At 32.0% G+C, this 25,834-nt stretch overlaps 1 protein-coding gene across 2 annotated transcripts in view; it reads right to left on the bottom strand.

Moving 5' to 3' along the window:
- LOC118188548 (protein eva-1-like) overlaps positions 1-25,834 on the bottom strand; it is a 596,222-nt gene that overhangs the window by 122,574 nt on the left and 447,814 nt on the right. Inside the window, exon 3 of one of the 2 annotated variants that reach the window (XM_085823764.1) lies at positions 21,716-21,854. In XM_085823764.1, coding sequence (XP_085679890.1) covers positions 21,716-21,854 — 139 coding nt within the window. The remainder of the gene's footprint in view (positions 1-21,715; positions 21,855-25,834) is intronic. The other variant, XM_085823765.1, reaches the window with a different exon arrangement.

The raw sequence follows: 25,834 nt of genomic DNA, 5'->3' as shown, positions 1-25,834 counted from the left end.
CAATAAGCTCTGTATTCTTCTGAATGTCTTTACAACTAATGGCAGTAACTCCTTTCTCGAGTTTGACAAATTTATTTACGTCACGTTCGGCGCATATGTAAATAATCTCATTAAATGCTTCGTAAGTCAAAATGCGAACGATTCAGCAGGAATTCAAAATGTTCAATCATAAAGATTTTGATATGCCTACGTTTATGCAGGAAAGAATAAGAAAGAAATTGGTTTTCAGTTTTTCCATAAGCTGCGTAAATTTAATTATTAGTCTTCTTATTAACGCCTTGTAAGTTTTAATAAATTAAATATTTGTCCGAAAAGAACACAGGAGCAGAGTGAAATGATCGCAAAATGTGCTATAGGGAAGTGAAAGCATTTTTAAATACTCTGTTGTAAACTGGCTGTATGTGTCCATAGCCCTGAAATTTGGAAATACATTATCCAAAATGATGCCGCACACAAGCCAAATCACACCACATACTTATTATTGTGAAAGTAACACTACTGGGAACGTCTATGTCGATTGTTAACGTGATTAAATGACCGACTATACATTTTTATATGACTTTAAAGATACTTAAACTATTTAAACATTTCACGTAGTAAATCTTGATGTAGATGACTATTCTACTGGACAATTAACAGGTTGTATGTATTATAATTGTCATAAATCATCATCAGAGGGTTACTAGGGTAATTTGGAGATTGTCTTCCTATAGGAAAGGATGTCTTCGTGAAGGCCTTTCTAAAGGAAACTGCATCGTGTTCATACTACAGTTGAGTAAAAGCATAAGGAACATCCAAGTATCCTGCCAGTTAACCTGAATTCGAACCCTGACCGAACTACTATCAGTATTAAACGAGTTGAATCACTTGAAAACTGCAAATCGTAATTAAGCATCTTTACATGAGAGGCAGAAAAATTCGTACTGTGTTCCTCCAAAAAGTGCTATGTGTGATAGTTCAAGTTTATTCATTCATGTTTAGCTCCTTTTTACATTTTTAAGGGTAAAAAAGTGAAACGTTTTTTCTAATCCATGTGTGATAGCGAATTTTTTAAAAATATTTATTGAATGACTAATAGGTATTATACTGTTATGCATTATATGACGATGATGTAAAATTATAAATAAATGTACGAACTTCACGAAGAAGAAAATTTTAAATTGTAAATCATATAAAACTGTGTTAAGTGCACGCAACTAAATATACGATATTCGAGAATAGAAAATGTTAACAAGCATATACTCATGATTAAACATTTAAATACGCAATGATACTCTCTAAATACGTGTGTATGATATATTATATTAGTATCTTTATTTAAAATAACATGTTTCTTTCCATAATAACATTTTCGTCAAAATGTTGTTTTGCTGCAACATTTGTAACAAATTCTAATCTTAAATTTTAATCTGAATACTACAGAAAGATATAACGTTCTGTACAAAACGAATAAACATACAGATGCACCAAGGTGAAATTTTAATCTTCGAATCGTAAAATAAATACTTTGTATACAATTTTGAAGTTTATTATTATTTCATTTAAATATAAATGGGCATGCGATACAATTTCTACCAGTTTACTTTATTTATTAACATTTATACATACGGAATTTGCTTACATCAAATGATATATGTTTTCATTAAAATGTGGCAATGAAAGCTCCGTTGAATACGTCACTCCTTCGTAATTCTTTGATGATTGAATTGAAGAGACTCCAGCCTTGATGTTTAGACTATCAGGTTTAGATTTTTCAATATATTTGCATTCATAAGGTAGCCAGATTACAGTAATACCCCTTATATACGTACGCATTTAAATGAACGTGAATATCATTGCTGAAATTTTAAATAAGGACACATGCTTAAAGCTCATTCAGTGTGACAAATTTTAGCAGAATTAAGATACAGCTTGATTTAAACAGAATCTTAATTCTGCTGTTTAGGCTATTCGGTAAGCTCCTATAAGCATAGACAATTCGTTTTTAGTTTATTCATCTATTTTGTCGATTTTTATTATGCTCACATTTGGTACCTTGGTACTGGAAGCCATACGGTCTTATCGTTTAAATAGATTTGTATTGTAGTGACATTTTAGCAGTAGGTTGAAAATCAAAACAAAATAACAGTGAATAGGAATAAAAGCAGTCCGGTTATTAATGATAAATCTTGACTACTCTTATATATTAGAAATAAGGAATAATAATTTATGTTTTAACGCAATGCATAATTTAAATTTTGAAATAAAAATGAAGAAATGAACGAATATTTGAAACTTACATCTCTAAAACCTTTATGCCAAACCTTTATGCCTTAATGCCACTTTGAAGCTTTAATTAAAAGATTAAATCTGTCACTATTGTAAAAAGATGACGAAAATCATTACCATAAAATTGTGTAAGATGACGAAAATCATTACCATAGCTTTTAAATTTTCTCTGATTAACTTCAGTACTTAAATCTTAAGGATGGTTCTTAGCTCTTCCTTCTAGAGTAGAAAGCTAATAAAATGGCAATTGAAAAACAAATAAAAAAAATTCTCTTTCTAGAATGACGCATTCATTCTTCACGGCTCCAACAACGTGAATCCTTACTTAAACAGAAATCAATTAAGCTAAAAGGTATCAGCTTTACAAGGAAACTTAAGAAGCGAACGCAAACAAACAAGGGAGGAAATTTGATTATCTTTAACAACCTTGGAAAGCCAGTATGCTTCTTGGTTCGAAGCAGAAAAGAAAACAGGGACGTAAAAAGTAAGATGACGGACTGCTGGAGAGCTGTTCTGACCGTTGGACAAAGAAAGAAGCACATCACTTTTTTGTTACTCAATCAACTGCAGGCGGAGACAAACACAATACAGTTAGAAATTCCTTTGTTGTTTGAGTGAAAACAAACTAATAGATACAAGATGTCTCCGTAGTTACGGATTTACTCCCGGTATGAACATAATTTAACAGAAAAATGCGATAACGTTTCATTGCAGTCAACGAAACATAGAAGCTTAAGTGAAACATATTATTTAAACATAATTTAATTATAAATTATTTAAACATAATTATTAAATTTTTATTTCAGTTAAAGGAAGCTACATTACTTAAGGTCAGTTAAACTCTGATCATACATGTTTAGTAAAGTACATGAAACAACCTGATAAAGTTTCTGTTTCGTAATATAACTAGTAGTTCAATAGTTAAGATTTCTAATATAAAACGTTTTATCAGACAGGTGTCCTTTATTATGAAAAGTACCAAATATTTTATTTGTTATGCATGCAAATACTCAGAGCATGCATGTCTCCCTGTATGAATGTACAACAAAACCTTTAAAATGACTTTTGTAGGAACTTTATGGTAAGAGACCTTCACTAATCCGAACTATTCTCAGTAACTTTTCCTTTTAATAAGTAAACAAAGTTTTCTTATTAAGAATCAAAAACGCGCTTAAATTTGTAAGAAGAATGTGTAAACAATTACAAGGCGAAATAAAGAATGACGGAACCGCTGATCTCATAATAATCAACGATCATCAATATAAAATGCTTACGTTTGGTCTGTGTAATGAAAGAATTCTTACTCTGTGATTCAACAGCATTACTTTATTTCGACAAAGGTAATGCTAGGAAAGGTAAATGCTTTAGGAAATCATTACACCCTTTTGTGCATAAGATAAAATAAGCACGAAAATAGCGCAGTTACAGTAACGTTTAAAACAAACTTTAATTTATTGTGTCTGCTCTACTGTGGAGACAACGGTTATGCCAAGTCTTGTAATATCTGAAATAATAATAAAAGGATAATTTCTGAAAACTTAGTGGTACTGTTGAAGAACATGAAATATTTTATAGTATTACAGAGGCACGTATTATGACTACAAAATATATTTAAAGTAAATGAATCAATTTGCTTTGGTAAAATATCTCTGAACAGAACGGCATTTTTTAAAGATGGGAAACATAAATTTGACCAAGAATTTCGTATTAAAAGTAGACTTGGTTTCGTAAAAGACATGCAAAATATGACTAATAGGCAAAGATGCAAGAAACGCAAAGAATGACTGAAAGGTAAATTTTCTCTTGGTTTGCCAGCGCAATAGGAAAATAGGTGGAAGATTAAAAATGTTGACTTTAATTTCGCTCTATAGATTCCGTTTCCAGTAGCAATCAGAAATCGATACCGCCCTGTTTGAAGCAAATTAGCCTGAGAAACGTAGATCAGAATGTATCGGTTTCACAGGTGAACAGTCACGCATATCTTTTATTTGACTAATAGGCGAAGAATCTTTGCCATTGAAGAATCTTTTGCCAATACAGAGGCAACGGCATATAAATGTTGCATAAACTTGAAAAACAGTATTAACAAACAGCTCATAAGAAACCTATTACTGCATATTCTCTTTCTACACTGGAAATAACTGTACACTGAAAATCTAATGATCGTTCAATGAACTTTAATTGTATGATGGTTACTTTATTTATTACGAATGGCAAAGTAAAGCAGGGTTATCTGCCTTGAACCGAATGCTTTCTTGAAGGGCTTTTTGAGCAAGCATATCTCATAATTACGTTACATAAGCTGAGAATGAAACAATGCATATGCAGCTATCTCGTTTATCGGAACGCAAACCCGGAATGAGGTGTCAAAATTCAAAGGTTTTACCCACAACAGTTAGCGTCAGGCTAGTTCGGTCAAGTTTCAATAAAAGATAACTAATTATGTTTTCGTGTATCAGACTCTTGTACATCTTTTATAATTTAATATTCTTTTACCCACATTTAGAAGGAAATGATTTAAGAAATTAAGCAATCCTTCTGCGAATATTATTAGAGTGAAGTGTCAAGCATATACAGCTAGCAACTGGAAGACCTGATTCGCTACCGGCCCACATTTAATTTTTCACATTCATGGCTTCAAAAACATATAGTCCTATTAAGATGGAGAGAACATAAATACTGAATCTATACACATGCACAATGTACAAAACAATAGTTTTAAAATCACAGACATTCCAATAAAGTAATTAAAAACTTCATAAGCAGCTGCATACTTCATTGTACTGTTAGAGATAATGGACACTAATAAACACAACACCTAAAAAAGTCAATAAATTTCTATGTACTGCATTTCTTTCCCAAGTTGATATTAGTCCAGGCATTCGTGACATTTTTTGAATCTCTTATATTGTTACAAGTGGCTTCAACAATATTTGCCAAATCAATATACATGTTATTATTTGGTCTGATACTTTTGGTAATTATTTATTATTTATATTCCTTTAAAACTTCAGTCGTATCAGCGTAAGTAACATAATGGAAGAAAACAATCACAAAATTAACTTCCTCTTCTTGTGAGTAGTACAAACAGTGAAAAGTTAATTAAAAATTAAAACTAATTAGTAAGACGAAAACGATTGCAACGTTCATGATTCTCTTAAAAAATTTAAGGCTTGAGAAATTTAAAATTTAAGGAAAATTACGCGAATACTGAAAACATTTTAAGATCCTTGTGCTTGGAAATTGGTGTTGCTTAATATAAGACTTCAGAAATGTAAGGAAAACCACGCGAATAATTAATACATTTTAAGATCCTAGTACTTAGAAATTAGGAGGGAAATGGCGACTAAAAACAATAAACAATCTCTCAAATGTTTATAACGTTTGTAAACTGCATAATGTATATCCCGTATTAAATGCATTTTAGTATATCAATTAGATACATTATTAAACATTTTTTTAAAAAATCTTAAAGGGTTCAGATTTTAAATTACGTCCAAAGACGCTTTTTTAACGTTTAGTGTGACACTTTTATTTATTAAATATTATGTTCTATGTACTCAAACCATAAAATTCAGTTCAACAGCAATATCGCAGAATAATTTTAAAATGAGCATATCTTTAATATTTCTGATATAGAGTCTCGCGTATTGGAAATAAAAAAACTTTATTTTTCGTACATTGTTGCCATTGCTCGCTTTGAAATCGTATAATTTTTAAATCAAAATTCGTTGAAGTGTTACAAAATATGAAATCGATAATAAAACAAATTTCAAATTCAAATTAGGGCTTCCACATGCCCATATTCTACGGAAGATTACGTTATTAAAATTTTGATGGCACCGTTGTTTTATCACAGTGCGAAAAACATATATACATTCATTAAATAATGATTCTTCATTATTTAATTTCTTTAAATATAATACAGGGTGATAATATTTGGTGGCTTCAATTTGAAAAGTGATTTGTCGTTTATAGTTTTCAACGCAAAATGCCAAAACGAAATTAATAGTCCTTCAGGGCAAATTACCACTTTGGAATAATAAGTACTTAGAATAAATTTACTTTTATGAATAGATTACATACAAATAGTGTTAAGAAGCGTGACCTATCGAAGTCTTTCAAGGTAATACGAAGTGAAAGTCCAGTTCTAGTCATGATAAATAAATAAATAAAACTTTAAAAGGAAAAAACGATAATAGAATACAATGTATTAAAAATAGATTCCACGATTAAAGTCATGTTCATGAATACGTTTTCAACCAAAACAATGTCAAAGACCAAGGAAAGCGTATAATTTAACCTTATCTCATCCCTCTGAGAACAGTGTGGCCAGAGAAAAAAAACTTCAACATTTCGAAGTTTTGTTCCATCCATTCGATGACATCAAAGCTTAAGGGGGAAACGTAAACATTGTGAAAAGTTTATGGTATACTTGAAATTAAAGGAAATTACCCCCTACAGAGCATAAACCTTGACATTTTGCGTTTATATAGAAATCGTAAGGGCATAATGATACATTCAATTTACTTCCTACCAATAAGTGAAGAGATAATAGGAAAATTAAGTCAAACACTTGATTACTATAAACTCGGAATATTTTCAGAAGGCACACACGGATGTCTGAAACGGCCTTCATCATAAAGTCGTTGTATATGCATTTCTAAGATTGCTGGCCCTTTTATGAAGACCTTCATAATTTCAGAGCCCGTATTAGCGAAACCAACATTTATTTACTTGGATAATATAATTGCAACTAATTACACGCTTGATGAGCACAGTGAAGATCTTCGAAATGTTTTCATTTTATTATAAGAAGTGAGTTTTCAAGCGAATGCGTAGAAATGTATTCTTGCAGTTGAAAAACTTAATCACTTAGGTTACAAAATATAACTCCGATGGACAAAAATAGACGAATAAAAAGAATGGGAATTAAAACAATTACTCGCTACCAACAACAGCAAAGAAGTTAGCGTTGTTTCGGGGGATATTTTTGTATTGTAGGATATTAATTTAAAATTACGAGGGGGTTGCAGAGCCACTGTTAAATTTAAAGATTAAAAAAGCCAAGTTTAGTTGACTGGTGAATGTGAATATAGATTCTGAGAAGCTCAAGACTACTTTGATTCAATCTCTAATCTTGAAATAGCCTCACCTAACCAAGACAAATTGGACATTTCCTCAGATATCTCTGATGTCGCAGTAGTAGTTGTGTTTATGCAAGATGGTAAGCTGGTTTCATGTTTTAATAAAATCCTAATGAAACACCCAGATATTTCACAGCTGCCAAGTGAGAAGCATTGGTGGTCCTAGCATCTCTTCAGACATTTAGCAAAGAACGGGCAATATAGTATACACAACATATCACGATTGCTTTCCTCTATTTTAGAAAAAAAAATTATCAACAAGGTTGATGTATCAGGTTCTATGTTCCTCCTTACTTGCTTAGGGAACATTAACTGTCCTGACTAGGAACAGGGAGCTTACTAAAGCTATGTTCAATAAATTTGGGAAGTAGACAATACACACAGGAAGGGTATACGAAACCCTTTATTTTTCTCTCTTTACAATGATTTCCGGACTTCGGAATACAGAGACCAACCACTTGTGGTCTGAACGTAAGAATATAAAAATATTAACTAAACTCTAACTAAACTAACTTTGGATTAATCAAACAAGTGCCTAACTCTAAGATTAGCCGTATATTAACAAAAAGCCGTATGTAGTACAGAGAACTGCTAACACTACGATACGTTTAAAATTATCAAGAGGATTAAACCTCTGGCCTTGAAGGCAACCAGCAACCGAGTAAAACTACTATGGCAAGCGGCCTGCTTCTAATAGCTCCTTCCTCTCTCTTGCTTGGCAAAAAGCCACAACTTAAGTACTTGGCGTTCGCAAGACAAATTTGCATAAATAAGTTAAAGCTTTTAATTCTGGCCGGAAGTAGAAAATAAGAAGTGATAGTAAAGATTTAAAATAAAATAAACGTTAGTAAAACTTAGGATCCTTACAGATGAGGTGGGCAATCAAGGAGTTAAATTTACAGATAAACACACTCCTGGTAAGGATAATTCCGTGGTTAATCCCTGCGAGAATTAAATTGCATGAGGAAGGAAAGGAAATAAAATAAGCCCCTTTAACAGAAAAAAAATTAAGATTCACGACAGCTTATAGTTAAGAGTTAGGATCCTAAAATTTTTGAAAATACCATGATGGCAGGGATTAGAAACAGGGAATGTTATTACGAAATAATCGATGACCTTTTGTTTTACAAAGGTCAGAAATAAAAACACAGAATCCAAACGGTTAATCCCAGCATACTTAAAGTTTAATATTTTAAATGAATTAGATGATGCGATATCAGCAGTCCAACTAGGCATAAGGAATGAAGTGTAGACAGCGACGGAAGCTGTTTATTTCGATCTCTTTTAATTTAAAACGTTTGTGATTGAATATCCAAGTGTGACACATCCCGATTAATGAATGATAATAATAATAATAAACAAACCGGGTACTTAAACAGCATAAAAGCAAAGTTACCCAAAGATGCATTCGGAATGAATTGTTAGGATCATATCCTAGAATTACCAGAAATGATATTAAATTTTTACCAGTGAGCCACTTTTTAAAATGGATGAAAAGCCTTGTTTCCGTAAAATCAAATATAGTTTCTAAATGAAATTCTCATTAAAATAGGTTATCTTACTAAAAGTAATTCGCGATAATGGACCATAACTTATTAGTCTAATTTTTGAGGAAATGTGTACCTGTCTTAACATTAGTCATTTTAAGATGGTTCTTTATCGACCACAATCTAATACTGCAGAAAGGGTAAAGAAGAATGCAGTCAAAGGTTTTCGGAATCACATAAAAAACTTTATTTAATCTGAAAATGTTGGATCAATGAACCTCTCCCAGGCATTAAATCACTTACACACAACACTGCGAGGGGAGGGGGAACCGTAGAATTATTTTTGGGGAGGAATTTGGTTATCCCATAAGATAAACGATTTCTTTTTGTAGTGCAAACAACAAAAAAAGGGGATGGAATAAATGAAAATTAATTTAAATTTAAAAATTAAGGATGCTTGATTTTCCAGGACACAGGTCAACGTTGGAAAGTTCTGTTCGAAATTTGAACGTGTATGTTTTTGCATATAAGAGCTTTGGCATTTTAGACGAAAGGGAAGGATGGTTGCGAATTTATGGCAAATGTTGACCAGATTAAAAGAATCCATGAATTAGAAGCTACTCAGTATATAAATATCTCTGCTACTTAAAATAATTTAGCAACTTTAGTTGTTCAAGCCGCATTTACTTCGCAAATACTTATGGCGCGAGCCAAAGTAGGTGCGTGTTAATGAGCATTTCACGTTTTAATTAGATTGCATTATTTGTTCTGCATATTTCGCGAATAGTGGAGTTGATTTCTGTTACCATATCAATTTTGTCTAAGCGTCAGGTTGAGGTGTTAATGAACAAGCTTATTTAAAATCTTCAAGGTGTGTTTCCTGCAGACAGAAGGTAAGGCGGGGCGAAAGTCATCTGCCTGGGTATTTACGTTTCTAATAGTTCTGCATTTTGAAGTAATGTAAAACCATACAACGTCACATCGAATGGCAGCACATCTGGGAAATCTGTAATTTGCCAGGCTTTATGGTACTAAATGACGTGATAGCGTAACGTAACAAAAATAATATAACATGTAAAACTGAAAGGACTCAAATATGGATGTTATAAAAAAGTGAGAGAAAACGTATCATGAATGTTATGAATCAAAAACGACAAGATCTTTTTCTAAAACTTAGCTTTTTTGGTTTATGAGCCTAGTAAAATATGATTTTAAAAATAATCTGACTACAATGTATTTAGCACCCTTAAAACTAAATTACATTAAAAGTAACCAACGGCAATATAGGCGCAGAACCTGTTATTAGAAAAATACTGAGCACAAAAACAAAGTACTTACAAAAAACATGCCTAACGAGTACTACTTCTGATGTTAGAAATGTTTCTTAAAATATCCGTTCAATTTTTATAGATCAAAATTAAGCAGGAGATAGAAATAATAATAAAATAGAAAGAAATAAATCTGCAAACAACAACGACAACTACGACTCATTTACTCTAATAATGCTCTAGAAATAGACAGAGACCCATTGTTTTTTCAAACAAAAATAAATGGCATAAATTTGGCAATCACATAAGAAAATATATTTTATTTTGGGAAAAATTATCTTTATCTCTTTATCTCTTCTTTCTATATCTTATTTGAAAGAATTCCAAACCTAGATAGCTAATGAGTTGAATACTACTTTTTAAATCACCGCTTCTCTTTCAGCTGAAAACGCAATATTCAGATGTTCTCATCTTTAAAAGCAATTTAATCCCGTTTATGTAGACAGCCAGATTAAAGAAAGGGATAATTTCTTATTCGAACAAGAATCTTAAATGGGCAGAATACTTTAAACATGCACTTCCAGATACTTGAAAGGTATGGAAAAATTTGTAATACTATAGAAAAATAAACTCCCAGTGTTGTTCTATAATTTGTACACTGAATGCATTTAATTTTTTATTTATTTGCGTAACAAAACTAAACGCATTAAAAAAAATAAGAGTTTCATTCAACAAACAATTTCCACGGTGACATAATTTATCTCTCAGTGTATAATGTAGGGTTGATTATCAGTACAAAAGAGCTGCTATTTGAAAACTATTATATTTTAAATAATATTTTGGTACTTTGCGGCAGAAAGATAATGCTTTAGCGTAATAAAAATTTTTAAAAGAAAGAATTACAGCGTTCATTTTATAACTGTTAACTCTAATCTAGATTTACGTCTATTAGAAACTACATCTTAGCGTACACCAGAAAGTGATTGCCAATGGAATAAACATTCTTGTTCTTAAATTGAATAAAATTATTCCACATTTCTTTAATATGCGTCGATAGAAAAATCTACTAAAATCAAACCCCTGATTAATATTTCTCATGTCAGTGCATCAGAAGATCAAAATATGTACTGAAATATGCTGAATATTTCACAAACTTTTCAAATCACTTTGCATAAAACAATTGTTCTTGATAATAAAAAGTTTAAATTCAGAACATGTAGAAATCGGCTATCTATGTTTTGGTTATTCACAACGTCAATTCCAATAATAAAATATGCTGGCCTCATCGGTGGTTGTATGCTTAAGCCTGTTAAGTATTGGTAGTTTGGCCCTGGTTCTAAACGAGGTGAACGTGCTGGCTGTACGGTTGGATTTTATGCTGACGTGAATTATTATTTTGATATTTCCATATACTTTGCAAAATGTTTTTATAATATTTGACACAGTATGTGTTTCTATGATGTTGATGCAAATAATCGTACAATTTATGCAGTGCAACTTTTAAGCTTATGATACACTGTTCACTCGTTGTAACAACACAGAAATGCAATACATTTCTTTCAACGGCCTTTTATGCCCATGCAAGTCATCGACATTTCTTTACATTATGTCGTCTGGCCAGTTCTCCAAGGCTTTAGGCGTACTGCACAGATAGTAGATTTCCTCCTCCATCGAAGAAGCAATAACAGTTTAACCTTAATAGCAGGCCTGTTGTGCTCATGAGGGTGCAGAGATGCAGAGAAGTAGAGTGAATACCACGCAGTTTCCCTTAAAAGGCCTTTCAGAAAAGCATCTCTACCCTTAGGGGCATAGTCCACACGAACGTTGCCATATTCAAATAGCCAAACAGAGTATAAAATATGCAGCTAGCCATGCTATATCTGTGGTAATCGCAACAGTGATGAAATCAGCTGAGAACTAATGTTATTTAGAAATTTCAAGAGCAACTCCCTGTTTTGTCCAAATGTGATGTTATTCGAACGCAAGTGTTCCCACGCATTGAGAGTAACTACACTTTCTTCACACAAATATTAATAATCAGAAACACTAACACAAATGTTAATAATCAGAAAACGCACATACATAAAATAATATAAGAAAATTTCTGACGCAAAAAATATATATAATTTAACGATGGAATAGAGAACTGCTTTAGAACCATATTCGATATTTCATAACAATGCATACATACACAGAAAGAGAATGCCGGAAGAAAGAATGAAAAATATAGCTAAAAGATCATTTCTCAGAGACACGAAAAGCATAATTTGAATTTCATCAATGTAACTTATCTACGAACTAGCATCAGCTGAATCCGAATTTTTTTGAGTCCGAATGCTAAAGAACTTTGAATCGCTCATACTTTTCGAATTTCAAACACATTGAATATTTCATATAAAACCTATAAGGAAAACTGCTTCGTATAAGAAAAAAAAGGCCTGAATATTTCAATGAGAAATTTCAAATATGCATTAAATAAGAAACAAATGTAAAAACATGTATTTAAATAATAAAAACGAAATTCATTAGATGAAGTACTAAAACTCTTGAATCTTGAATTCCATTTTTGTCATTACAATTTGACAAAAAAATAATTGAGTATCATTCCAGATTTTTTACATTTTCCGAAATCTTTTTAATTCAAAGCGCGTATGGAGGACAGACAATTATTTCAAGAGTTAATACAGAAGCATTAAGCATGAAACACTAAGCTTTCTTGATAAAATTAAGAGTGTGGCACTTAATGCAGCCACGTGGGAATATAGATGATTCAAGTCCACAGATATTGCGACAGTCACTTCCCTACTTCCCTTTTTTTAATGAATTCATCAGTTAAATATCAATAAACCTAATCGTTCCAAAGTTTTAAATTAACACGTTCACCAGTTTTTTGAATTAAGATTCAATAGATTTACATAACGAAAAAAGCGCAAAAATGCAAGTTTTCGGAAATCAAGTATTTTTTTTAAGATTTCTGAGATTGGAGAATTTGAACGCCAAACCTTTAGTTATAATAACGGTCGTAATAGCGTCTTTGATTGATTTTTTATTGCTCTATTTTTTCCTCCTCAATTCATTCAAGTGGCTAGATTTATTAACTTTTCAATAAAATCTGCATATTCCTTCTGCATATATCAATTGCAAATACCTAATTAATCTGAAAATATTTTCTAAAAAATATTGTGAAATATTAGTTTATTTACTTTATTTAGTTATTTAGGAGATTTCAAGTCGTAAACAATATATTTGAAGCTAAAAGCTACATATAAGGTAAAAGATAATAAAACGGTTTAATTTATTTCCTTTTTTTAATTTCTCCCCTTCCCTCCTTTTAACTCTTTTTTTTTCTGGGTTACATTTTGAAATTAATATCTAGTTACTTCCAACTGATCCGATATTCTTGAAATTTCTGACTTGCATGTATTTCTCATGATAATCAAATTTTCCTGAAACGTTTTTGTCAAAATTTCGATACGGAATGTTTTTATTTATTGCTTAATTGTTTTTATATATCCTCGTTTAAATTTTCAATAATTTATGGCTAAGGTTGGATCCTTACATAACCGAGCAGATAGAAAAATAACCTTCCACATTGAAGATTTCGGCACTTTTTTTAAACTGTCGTTGGATATACACTACCTGACATTGAAAATGCAACACCAAGAAGGAGTGGCCCGAAAATTATGCAAATTTCAGGGTAGACACACGTCACCGAGTTATGCGAATGATGTGAAATGCGCAGATCTGCAGTGCACGTTGAAGAAGATACAAAGGAATAAAATTTGTAGAGACATTAGGTATTTTTTGGAAGCAGGAAAGATGAAAAATTAGCAACGCCTTCGCTGGGAATCGAACCGCGGACCTCTCAATTATCCGCTGAGAGTGCAGACAATTACACCACGAAGGCTCGCTAAGAAGGCGGGAAAAATACCTTATAAATTGCTGAAGTTCCAATTTTTGTACCGTTATTTCTGATATGGAAAGCATCGTAGGAAATTTGTTCTTGTCTCAGACGACGCGTGTTATTGAAGAGAATGCCAGGCCGTCGTCAACGGAGGCAGTTCCAGCTGGCAGACGATTTTACGAGGGGCGTGGTGATCGGACTGAGAAGGGCAGGTTGGTCCAAAGGGAAAATCTCAGCTGACACACATCTGGACGCTTCCACAGTGCAATGGCTGTGGCGACGACGGTTGGAGGTGCCGGTGCAGCCAAAGTGACGTTAGCACGCGTGGACCGACAAGCGGTGGCGCACCCGCAAACCACTTCTACCTCCGTTCTGCAGCATATTCAAGACACCCTGTACGTTTCTATATCGACCAGCACTCCTAGCGTCCGTTAAGAAGACTGCCACAACCCCACATCATACACACCGACGTCTAAAATGGTGGAAGAGTTCGAGAGATGTGGACAACGGAATGGCACAGGGTTGTGTTCGCAGATGAGTCACGCTTCTGTTTCTCCAATGCCAGTCGCCGCGCACGGGTGTGGCGTCGATGTGGAAACAAGTTTAATCTGGCAGCAATTTTGGAAAGCCCCATCTCTCGACAACGCGTCATCAGGGTCTGGGACGCAATTGCGTATAATTCCAGGTCAACTCTAGTTCGTATTCAGGGCACTATGACGGCGCAACGATACATGAATGATGTGCTGCGGCCGGTGACACGTCCTTACCTTCAGGGAGTGCCCAGCGTCCTTTATCAGAAGGCCCGACCACACACTGCTGTCATCAGCCAACGTGCTCTTCAAGGTTGCAAATGCTTCTCTGGCCACCGTTTTCTCACCAATCGAACACATTTGGAATGTGACTGGATGCCATTTGCAGACCCTGTCATTGCCACGTTCAGAAGATAAACTGTGGCAAATGAATGGCAGGGAATGGAGAGCCATTCCTCCGAACACCATTTGTTGTCTCATTGACTGTGTACCTACACGTATTGCTTTATGTATCGCCATCCAAGGTGGCCCTAAAACCTATTCAACCGAAGCTGTTCTTGCTCTGTATTACGCATATTATTTCTAAATAAAGATCACTGTCTATGTTTGCCGAGTTTCATCACTTTCTGGCCACTCCTTATTGGTGTCGCATTTTCAATGTCGAGTAGAGTATTAGCCTTATGTGTAGTTGTTAGTAGTGATAGATTTTTAAGACAGAATATTTAATCTTTCATTACCTATTAGAGGAGGACGCGTGATTTTAAATGATGATTAGAGCAGTTTTCTATTATTAAACATAAATTTAAATGAATTGCGCGTAATCTTAATCATAGGATAGATAAAAAAATCTGAAAAAGAAAAAAAAAAGACTTCTTGCATATTTCGTTTCTACGCTGATTAAAAGAAATAATTTTTTCACATTCAGAGTCAGAGATTTTTCTTTAACACTTCCCGCCTTTAAGTAGACTAAAAAGAATGAAATAAAACATTTGTAAAAATGAGTTACTTTAAAAGTTTTAGTTAAATGTCCTAAAGAAAGAAAATTATCTACTTTTAAAATTTGTTTAATCTAAAATCAATCATATAAAGTTTTTTCCCTACAACAATTTATTTAAATGAATGCGTAAAACTGATTTATCCATAAATAAAGTTTCATTCGCAGCATAGAAGTTTTTGATCGGGTGAAATTTTAGCTGGTCAAACTGGTGATTCGAATTCTAAATATCTACACTGTAATTCTAAATCCCTGTCAGTTTAAATGAAAATATAAAACCTATTTATCTTTAAATAAATTTCTCATTCGCAAAGGAAAATATTTTAACAAGAAAGAATTTTATTTGGACAAACTGATGGTTCGAACTCGAAACCCTAATATTCTTAACAGAAGAGTATTCAAATAAATGCACATCATACCCTGTACACACGTTTCACGGCACGTACAGGGAGAAGGCAAAGAAATCCTTATAAGGAGTAGCTCTAGATACTGCATCTAAAAATTTATTTTTCAGAACTTTTTTCGCGAACCTTTTACTTAAGCTGATAAGGAAATACTATAGATTCTTTGAAAGATCTCAAATCAAATCTTTCACTTTTCTATGGGGTTTTTTTTGGACCGCCAGTAACAAGGCATGACACGTCTCTTTTTTTTAACGCGATGAAATTTAAGCGAGAATTTCATTCTACTTTTAAGGCTTGCATACTTTGCTACATTTACGTTTTGAATAATGTGCATTTTTCTAATATTGACCTAAATTATGCAGATTCTTGAAAGAAAAGAGCAGCACAATGAAATAACTTAATGCAAAACAGGGAAATGTTGTTATTGTTCTAAAAACTGAAAATAAAGCCTGAAGTCATATTCGAAAAAATTATATAAAGTTTTAGATATAAAACAATATTTCCTTTAAATATATTTAAGAAACAAAAGAAAGAATATTCTCTTCGTTCCCTCTAAATTCCTGAGAAGTATCGTTATTTTGGGGGCAGGAAATCACATTTTACATTACAGATACAAGTACAATATGCATTGCTAGTATTAAACGCCAAAAATTTATTTTAAAAATATAAGATGCTGTCTTTTAAGAAATAGAATCTAAATAGCAGCTACTAAGGAGGGGTCAGCATACAAACCAAATATTCAAAAATATTAACTGTTCTATAGAATTAAAAATTAGAAACAACTAATCATTACAAAAATAAAGAATGCATAAGCATTTACGAAAATTTATGTAGCTTGAACATTATCAATCGTTTCTTTTAAAAGCAATATGAATTTTATATACATTTTTACGTTTAAAACAATGTTTTAGTTTTTAAAAAATTTCTATACTTTTTATAAGGTTTAATACGATGTACCTGAATCATAGTGCAAGGATATCTTAATATCATTGCATAGCATACCGAATATGCATGACGCATTATGTGATGCAATTATTACATTAGAATTTAAACAAAAACTTTCATAACTGAACAATTTTTAATTTGATAAATTTGCAAAAGTAAAAGAAAAATGATTATAAAACTAAGAATTTAAACAAAAGGAATTTAAATCATTTTATCACTAGGCATATGTATACAGGTAATCTAGATTTGCGCTGGTTTAATTTGTTCCATTTAGACGAACCGAACAATCAGGCAACACGTTAGAAAACGATCAAAAATGAGCATCATAAAATGAAAATCGTATTAGAACGCTCTTTTAAGATTATATTATTATTTAACAGTCTTTTCATCCTATATAAGAAACGAAACATAGAGAAAAAAAATTCCCTTCATTTTTATCCAGGCTATTCGATACTTAACAGAAAACAGCCCTCGTACTTCAAGTTATTAATCACATACAATGTTGAAGTTCAACAAAATCCGATTTAAAATGTTTAAAAGGAATTAAATTAAACTGATTTTTTATTTTAAAATTTTAGAAGTTAGCCAAGTTTATCTTTAATTTTAAATCAGCACGGTTTAATTGCTGTGATATAATATCGGTAAAGTATGTATAAATATTAAATTGTTTTTATGTACAATAATTCCACGAACTTTCAACATTACGTAAAAATAAAAATAACTACCAGAATTTCCCGAATTCCTGCTGAAACTTAACAACATATTTTAATCTGGCAAACTAAAAATAACCTGAGCTCGTTAGTATGTGTTTATAAATTGCATTTATAAAATGTAAAACCTTTGCTCTAAAGCAAATGTGTGCAAATGCTTTTAACTACGGAAAAAAAGGTATTTTTGAGTGTCTCATGTGGAAGAGCCGTCACAATGTGCAATGTGTTTGGGTGACGATGTGCTTATGCGGTTCTTCTGTTATTTTTCAAAACTCTATGTGGGCATACGAATATCCCTCCTGTAATAAGAAGACCAAATGTATTAATTAGGTGGTGTGGGTTAAAGGATTATTAAATGTGAATTCAAATGAATTCCTTACTTAGTAGACTGCGTTGTGGATGCAATAAGCCATAATACTTACAAATGTGCAGATAGAAGTGTGTGATCTTGAAAAGAAATATGAAATCAAAGTGACTTACCTCAAAGGATGATAATTCAGATATCACAAAATCAATTAATTTTTATTCTTTCTAAATATTTTATTTTTCTTATTTTCTATTTTTTATTTTTCTTATTTCTTTCTTTTATTCTGTTAATAAAATTCTAATAATTTCTTCATTTCTAAATAAGCATTTATATAAATTAAGAAACTACCAGCCAGACAGACGAATGTAGGCCTTAAAGAAAATCAGGATTGGAATATCTAGCACATGTAATGCGCATAACCAAAAAAACGTTGCACTCAGATTAAAGTTAATCTTTTTCCATCAGTGTGAAACAAAGTGTCGGTGAAAAAGGAACAGTCAAAATTTAACGGTAGTAATTAAGCGTACTTGATTAACCATGGCATTCTTTTTCTTTCCTTCTTTAAATCAGGAAAGGATTATACACGAAGACTTCTCAAAAGGATAAAGTGGTTGAACAAATTATTCAGCATCGACCGAAGCAGCAAACGAGAAAAAAAAAAAAAAAAAAAAAAAAAAAAGGGCTCATCGCATCGGCCAGAGTGAGGACATCCAGAGGCCGTCTTACACCTCCGAACCCCAACCGGTTGTTGCAACCTTTTTCGCCTTGTCCTTGTGTGGTTGCGGTTAGCACACCTGACGCTGAATAATGTGGAGGCTTGCCTGCACACCTTCCCGGTAGAAATATTAAAAGAAATACAATTTAAAACAGCATTTTATGCATTAAATGTTTTACTTTAAATGTACAGTGGCGGCAATGGTCCCGCATATAGGTCAACCAATGAAATATAAAATGCACACCTAAATTTCAAGGAATATGAAAACTTCAATGTCAGATTGTGATTATTTCATCTAAATTAGGTTCCAAATCACTTGCAGCACACATCCTAATACCGAATGTAAATTTTCATCGGTAGTTTGTGATCGATATTTATTTATCGTGTACTTCATCCAGGAAAGTGTTCTTTACATATGCATAACGATTCAAATAAACTTAAATCATTTTTGACTTTGCCTAAGCTCGTTTTTATCAGTCTTATCTCAATAATATTCATAGTCGTTACTTAATTTATACATTTAATCTTCTAGAAATGATAGAACTATATATTCTTCGAAAGATGTACATGCTTTCTAACATATTTGAAGTGTAAGTTGTTCTAAAACGTGATGAATATTAAGTTACTTTTACTCTAAAAATTAACTACATTTGGGAAAAACAGTCTCGAAATGTACAGGTCACTCAAAATATTTTCGAACATTTAGCAAAAAAATTTGCAAAATTATAGGAGATTTTAAAAAGAAACGAATAGTTTCATTACCTAAAAATCAAGAATAATAAGGAAAACTCAGACATTTTGAATTTATGGCTATTATTCGAATTCGTTAAGCATTTTAACAAATGTGAGGCATTCCATTATGTATTCCTGTGCATAACCGCTTCCATTAAACTAGAGTTTTAACTGAGATAAATAATTAAATACGTAAGGAAATACCCACGCTTATCGAAAAGAGGGCGGGGAATCCTTTAGTGTCCTAATAAATGTGGCACTTGATGTGCTAAGATGATGTTAACACATAAAGTAATTAAACTCGATTTAAAAATTGAAGCCCAACTGAAACTTTCTTTAATCACTATAATCACAATTTTAATCGTAAAATATTCTAAGCTAGCTAACGCTTTAAAAATAATTCTCCAACTTCAGAAAAGTGGCTACTTATGAATTAATTATGGGGTAAAAGGGCGATAACTTTTCATCGTGGTCAAAAATTTTCTACGTCGTAACCTTCTTTTGATTTCATAAAAGAATTTAATGTCTGTTATTTGCTTAAATGTAATTTTGCAATTTGCAGCTCTAGTACGTGGAAGCATGGAAAGTCATTTAAGATATACGAAGAACAATTTACAGTAAAAAAAATTAACACGTTATTTTAAGTGTGTAATTTGAAAGGAAGTACTTATGAAGACACAGTGTGATTGTTAAATGGCATAAAATCAAAGCAAAATTATTTTGGGAATGTAATTTAATACCAATCCCCATGTTTTATTAGAATTTCCATTAATAAGTAATCTTTATTCGAAACAAATACACGCACTTTTGGAAATAAATTTAAATGGATTAGAAATTTTGACTTGTTTTTGAATTTATTAGAGCAAACGTGCACTGTTACATCGTATTGAGATTATATGAATTTGATATAACTATTGTGTTGCCTTTAATCTGACATTAATTAGCCCAAAATAACGTTAACCCAGAAGGACTATTAGTCTCAAAACAGGATTTTGTGTTGAATCCCTATAAAAGTCTGAATTAATTTTCAAATTGTTGTCATCAATATTATTGCCCTGTATTATATTTAAAGAAATTAAATAACGAAGAATTTGCATGCATGCATGTTTTTCGTATGGTGAAAGAACTACTGTACCTAGAGCCATCAAATTTTGAATAACGTAGTCCTCCACACGAATATGAACACCGGGGAAGCCCGAATTTTGAATTTCAATTTTTATGGCATATTTCATATTTTGAAAAACTTTAACAAAATCAATGATTTCGAAGTGAGCAATGGTAACACACAGGGAAAAAAAAAAAAAAAAAAAAAAAATCTCAAGCGCAAGAGACTGTATTGTAAATTCTAACGACAGGCTGGTTTACAGAACACTAGCCCAAATGCTCTCGAAATGTGTATGTGCATGTAAATGAAACAAACACGTCTTTGGGCGTAATATAAAATGTGAAAGCTTTCATATTTCATCATGTTTTGCCCTTAGAAAACGAATATTAAAAAAAGGCCTAAATATAGAAATTAAATATCGTTTTTAGCAGGGGCAGAGCAAACAAGAATAATAAAACTTCTCATATGCTTTTTTCCATGATAAAAATGCTTTTGGTTGCTGCTGAACTACTTCATAACTTATTTAGTCTAGATGAGATGTATTGAGACAGATTTACACCTGAAGAGTTTACATGATAAATAAGGTAAATTCGTTAGTACAAAGGGAGTTGAATTTTATATTAATCTTTAGGTCTCAGAGACTTTACTTGATAAATTCAGGTTAATTAAAATGTAACATTCAGATTTAGTAACTGGAATCGAAAGTTAGAAATTGGTTTGATACCAAATTTTCGTCTAAATTATGAATTCAAATATTCCCGTTAATGAAACCACTAAACTGAGCAATGCTTTGAATTATAAAATTTCTACAATGAAATCATTTCGATTTATACAAAATTAATTTAATCTCGCTGACTTTACCTTTGAAAGAAATGCTGATTCTTCCTTCTCATTCTTTGTAAAGACATGTTAGATACATTAATGTAATTTATATACGCTTTTTGAACTGCTGCTGCCAACAATATCACTGAATTATGTTCTCAATAATATATACACAGATCTTCAGTATCTCCTGTCACAAATACTATATTAATAATGCTTCAGGGCTCTCGGCATTCTACAGATTAAGATATTTTCTGAGCAGTTAGAGATCCTGGTCAGATAATTCTAAACTACTCAGTAAATTCACAACGGCGATTTAGACTTAATTTAGCATAAGAAATTAGTGACAAATTGAGACAAATCTGAGGATTACTCACTGGGTCTGCACTTGTAAGCGACTTCTGCGTATTTCCGGACTCCAGGACACGGGTCATTACCAAATGTCTGCGGGGATGTCTTAACTTTGCAGATACGCTGTTCCCGGCAAGATTCTTCCACCGTCTGCAAGAAATCGTACTAGAAAGAGTGATCAAAACTATCCGAACGTTAAATACAAAGAATAGCATTGAGAAAGCACACACCAAACACACACAAAAAAACATAACTACGTGCAAAATAAGAGCACTGAAGTGGATAATAAGGCATTGCATTATCAATTGTTCTACTTTAATTATAAACAATACATTATGTACTAAGGATAACAGTCGCGATTAAAAAATAATTGAAAAAACTAATGCTCGTGACTGTGGACATTGCTGTATATTATTCAGATATTTTTTCCTTGAGTTTTATAAGAATACGTTTAAAAACTTTTACTAACAATTCATGGCAATAATGTAAACTTTGTGCACAAATAAGAAAGTACATGGTATAAATAAAAAGCTAATAAAAAATTAATAAATTCTATGAAATACAGAACACGGTAATGTTAGTACTTCCATTTATTCTGCTGCTTTTAATGTGCTAGTAAAGACTCTCATCCGAAACGGTATACACCACGTTATTTCCCTACGATATTCGAGAGATAAACTTAATAAAAAAAGAAGAGAAATAGACGGTAAAATGCAACATATCAATATTTAGCAGCCTTTGCTCTATTAAATTATATTTATTACATAGTATTTATTTATTTATTTTGCTAACAGCAAACCATAAGAGAGATAGTCGGTAAATAATCCTTATATAAGTATGGCGATAAAATATTCAATAACCTAAATTGATTAAAACTGAAAAGTTTATGTTGATAGTTCGGACGCATAAAAACACTATCTTCAGTAAATTACGGCATGCATAATTTAAGTTTCAAGCCTGATTAACTGAACTTTAAAGTTTTGGGATATTCCAGCGTTAAAATTTGGAGCTCGGAATACTCAGATTTCGAGCTTCAGTATTTGGAAAGTGTGAAGTAGTCACAAACTGTAGGGTGGAAAAATTAAATTAATAGAAGCACGTGGTAAATTAATCCGATTTTCTTTTGACATTCATTCAAAAAAAATTGGTTACTCCCGAAAACAACGCGGACGAAAACGTCGCGGAGAAAACAACGCAAGGAGAAAACGTCGTGGTACCAAAACATTGTGGGGAGAAAAGAAAGCAAAGAGACAAATAACATCGCAGTTCTAAAACATCGCGGTATAAAATATAGTCCTTGTTTCACGGAGGAATGGTGTAGACACTACCCATATCGAACAAAATTAAAAAATTACTTATTATGTGTGCACAAAGAAATCACAAAGGATATTTCTAAATTTAAAAAAAAAAAAAAAAACAGTTGAGCTATATGAAGAAATTTAAGTAACAAGTAACGTAAAAAATTTTGTCACAAATAACTTTAAGGTAAATCTTTAAATTATAATAAAAAGGCAATAAAGTTAAGCAAGATATTAACATTAAATTATTAAAAACATGTTCATATCAGATAAGAATTTAAAAGTATAGTGAAACAGTCGAATAATGAAGGAAGCATCTGGTGAAAGCCTTTCGAGCCGGTGGACAAATATCCTGAAAGGGAGACAGATAGCAATTGGAAGAATAAACATAAAGTAGGTATAACTTCCTTCGGTGACAAATTTAAAAGGGCAAAACAATAAAAAGGCGCGTAAATAATGGATAAGTTTGAGCAATTTGAAATATTAAATTGACACCGGTCCTGCCAAAAGGCATAACAAGGTACAAAATATGTGCATATATGAGAGGAGATATATACGTAACATAATAAGCATAGTTACAATATATAACAACAAGTGCTAAGGTTTATTTTGGAAAGGCCTTTTCAGGGCTACCCTTTTAATTTCGACGATGGTTAATTTCGTCTCCTCGTCCATATGCATCATTACAATGACTGACATTCATGCTAGGACATGGGAGACTTTTTCCGGTATTGCCTACTGAGCCTCAAACTCCAACGTGAGGTCTTCGAATATATTCGAAAAATAAAGCGGTTCAAAAACTTCGCATCTTAAAAACATCGTCGTCTAAAGCATTGTGGTAAAAAATAAAGCATGTAGAAACCATCGCATGACGATAACATTGCACGCATAACGTTTTTCAGTTTTTAAACGTTGTAAACGTTTAAAAACGTCGCATATAGATTTGGAAGCGTAAGAAATATTATTAACTACACTTCAAGAATAAACGGAAACAAAATAAGATATAATTTTCACCAAATCATTATCAGATTAGCAAATGTGAAAGAAAGTAATTTGATAATTAACTAAGCAAATTTTATAGAGGCAACCTCACGCAGTTATTCATCTTCCTTTTTCTAAACACTTATAGGCTGTATTTTTCATGAAAACTCATAAGCAAAACTTTATAAAAAAAAGATTAATTTATTAATGACCTTTGTAAATTAACTACGTACATTTAAAATTCTCGAATGTGCTTAAGTTGCATTAATTTTTTACTTATTTTCAATTTTTAAGTACTTAACTTTCCCTCTTACTTTTTCAGTAAAAATTTATTAGTTCATTCAAAAATGTGAAATATAAAAGTAAAAATATCCCTCTTTTCTTCTTGCGTTCCCACATCATTATGCGAAAATGCATTTGCAGCTTTTAAAACCTGAAAAATGCATGCGCGCGATGTTATCGTCAAGCAATGATTTGTAGTTATTTTATTTTTTACCACGATATTTTCGATGGCGATGTTTTTATACTGCAAAGATTTTGAGCCGCTTTATTTTCGATGATGATATTTTGTGCCACGATGTTTCAGAATTGCGATGTTTTCTCTTTGCTTTCTTTTCTCCCACAATGTTTTGTACCACGAAGTTTTCGGCTTGTGTTTTTACCTCCGCGATGTTTTCGGCAGACACCGAACAGATCCACACAAGCCTGTGTTTTTCTCCTTCAGTTCCGTTTTACATCTCATATTAATAATGTGTTATTTACGTACAATATAATAAAATATCTCACCTTATATTATATGTATTTTGCATTAAAATCTTGATTCCCAACTGAGTTTCTTTTATCTTCAACGATTTTTTGTACATTAAACATTTATTACTCGGAAACTTCATATATTATTCTAAAGATGGTCTGAATAACATTCAGGTAAAATTGGAAATTTATCCTTCCATATCAAATAAAATTAAACTTACATCTTACATTAACGGTAAAAGACATCTTACTTCCTTGATTAAAATTCATGGAATAAGATTCATAAGGATTCGCAGAATAAGCTAGTTAATGTCCTGTCGCTTCCAGCATAAATGCATTTCCTTACAAATATGTAAATAACAACATTCTGCAAAAGTTCCTTTCACTGTCTAATAGATTTTTAGATTTGTTTGCTAACAAATGCTTGTTAACGGTTCCTTGAGATTCACGTTTTATTTACATTTCTTAATTCAGAACTTTTCAACCGATGCCGGTGATACTCGTTTTCATTTAGATCTAACAGACATTTAGAATGCACGTAATAGATCTTTAGGAACTTTTCTGAACCGTTTGTTTCTGTGCATTAGTGGAAGACAAATAATTAGGATGCAGTGATCGAAATATTTAAGATCCCGTAGGGCACGTCGAAATACATTAAACCTTTCTAAAGTCGAAAAGCCTCAATAGCCATGGAGTTGATAGTGAATTCTATGCACAGACATAAAATTAATTATATATAGGTAACATTAGCTGAAAGAAAGGAATTTGATGCTGTAAACATCGATTTCAATCAAACATACTCAAAATTGTTTAAAATATTCTCCAATGACAACTGTAACTATTTCTCAATGAATATTATGCGATTTAAAATTTAATGTGTATTTAAAAGCTAGGCAGTTGAACTACAACTTCCTAAATAACTTTGCCATTTTTGGATAAAAGTGTTTACTGCAGATCCGTGAATTCTTTATCATCGCAGAAGTTTACGGACAGTTTAACAACTTTTTAAATTTTAACTAATGCTGATACTTAATCATTAATGAAATTAAAAATTATAATTATAGTTAGTTATAATTATATTACGTTAGCAATGATCATTACATAGTTATTTCACAA

The sequence above is a fragment of the Stegodyphus dumicola genome, chromosome 9 (assembly GCF_044657685.1).
Source record: "Stegodyphus dumicola isolate Sdum_Otavi_A_Nest chromosome 9, ASM4465768v1".
NCBI lineage: Eukaryota > Metazoa > Arthropoda > Arachnida > Araneae > Eresidae > Stegodyphus > Stegodyphus dumicola.
The sequence above is the reverse complement of the archived record's forward strand: the minus strand, read 5'-3'. Positions and strand labels throughout refer to the sequence as shown.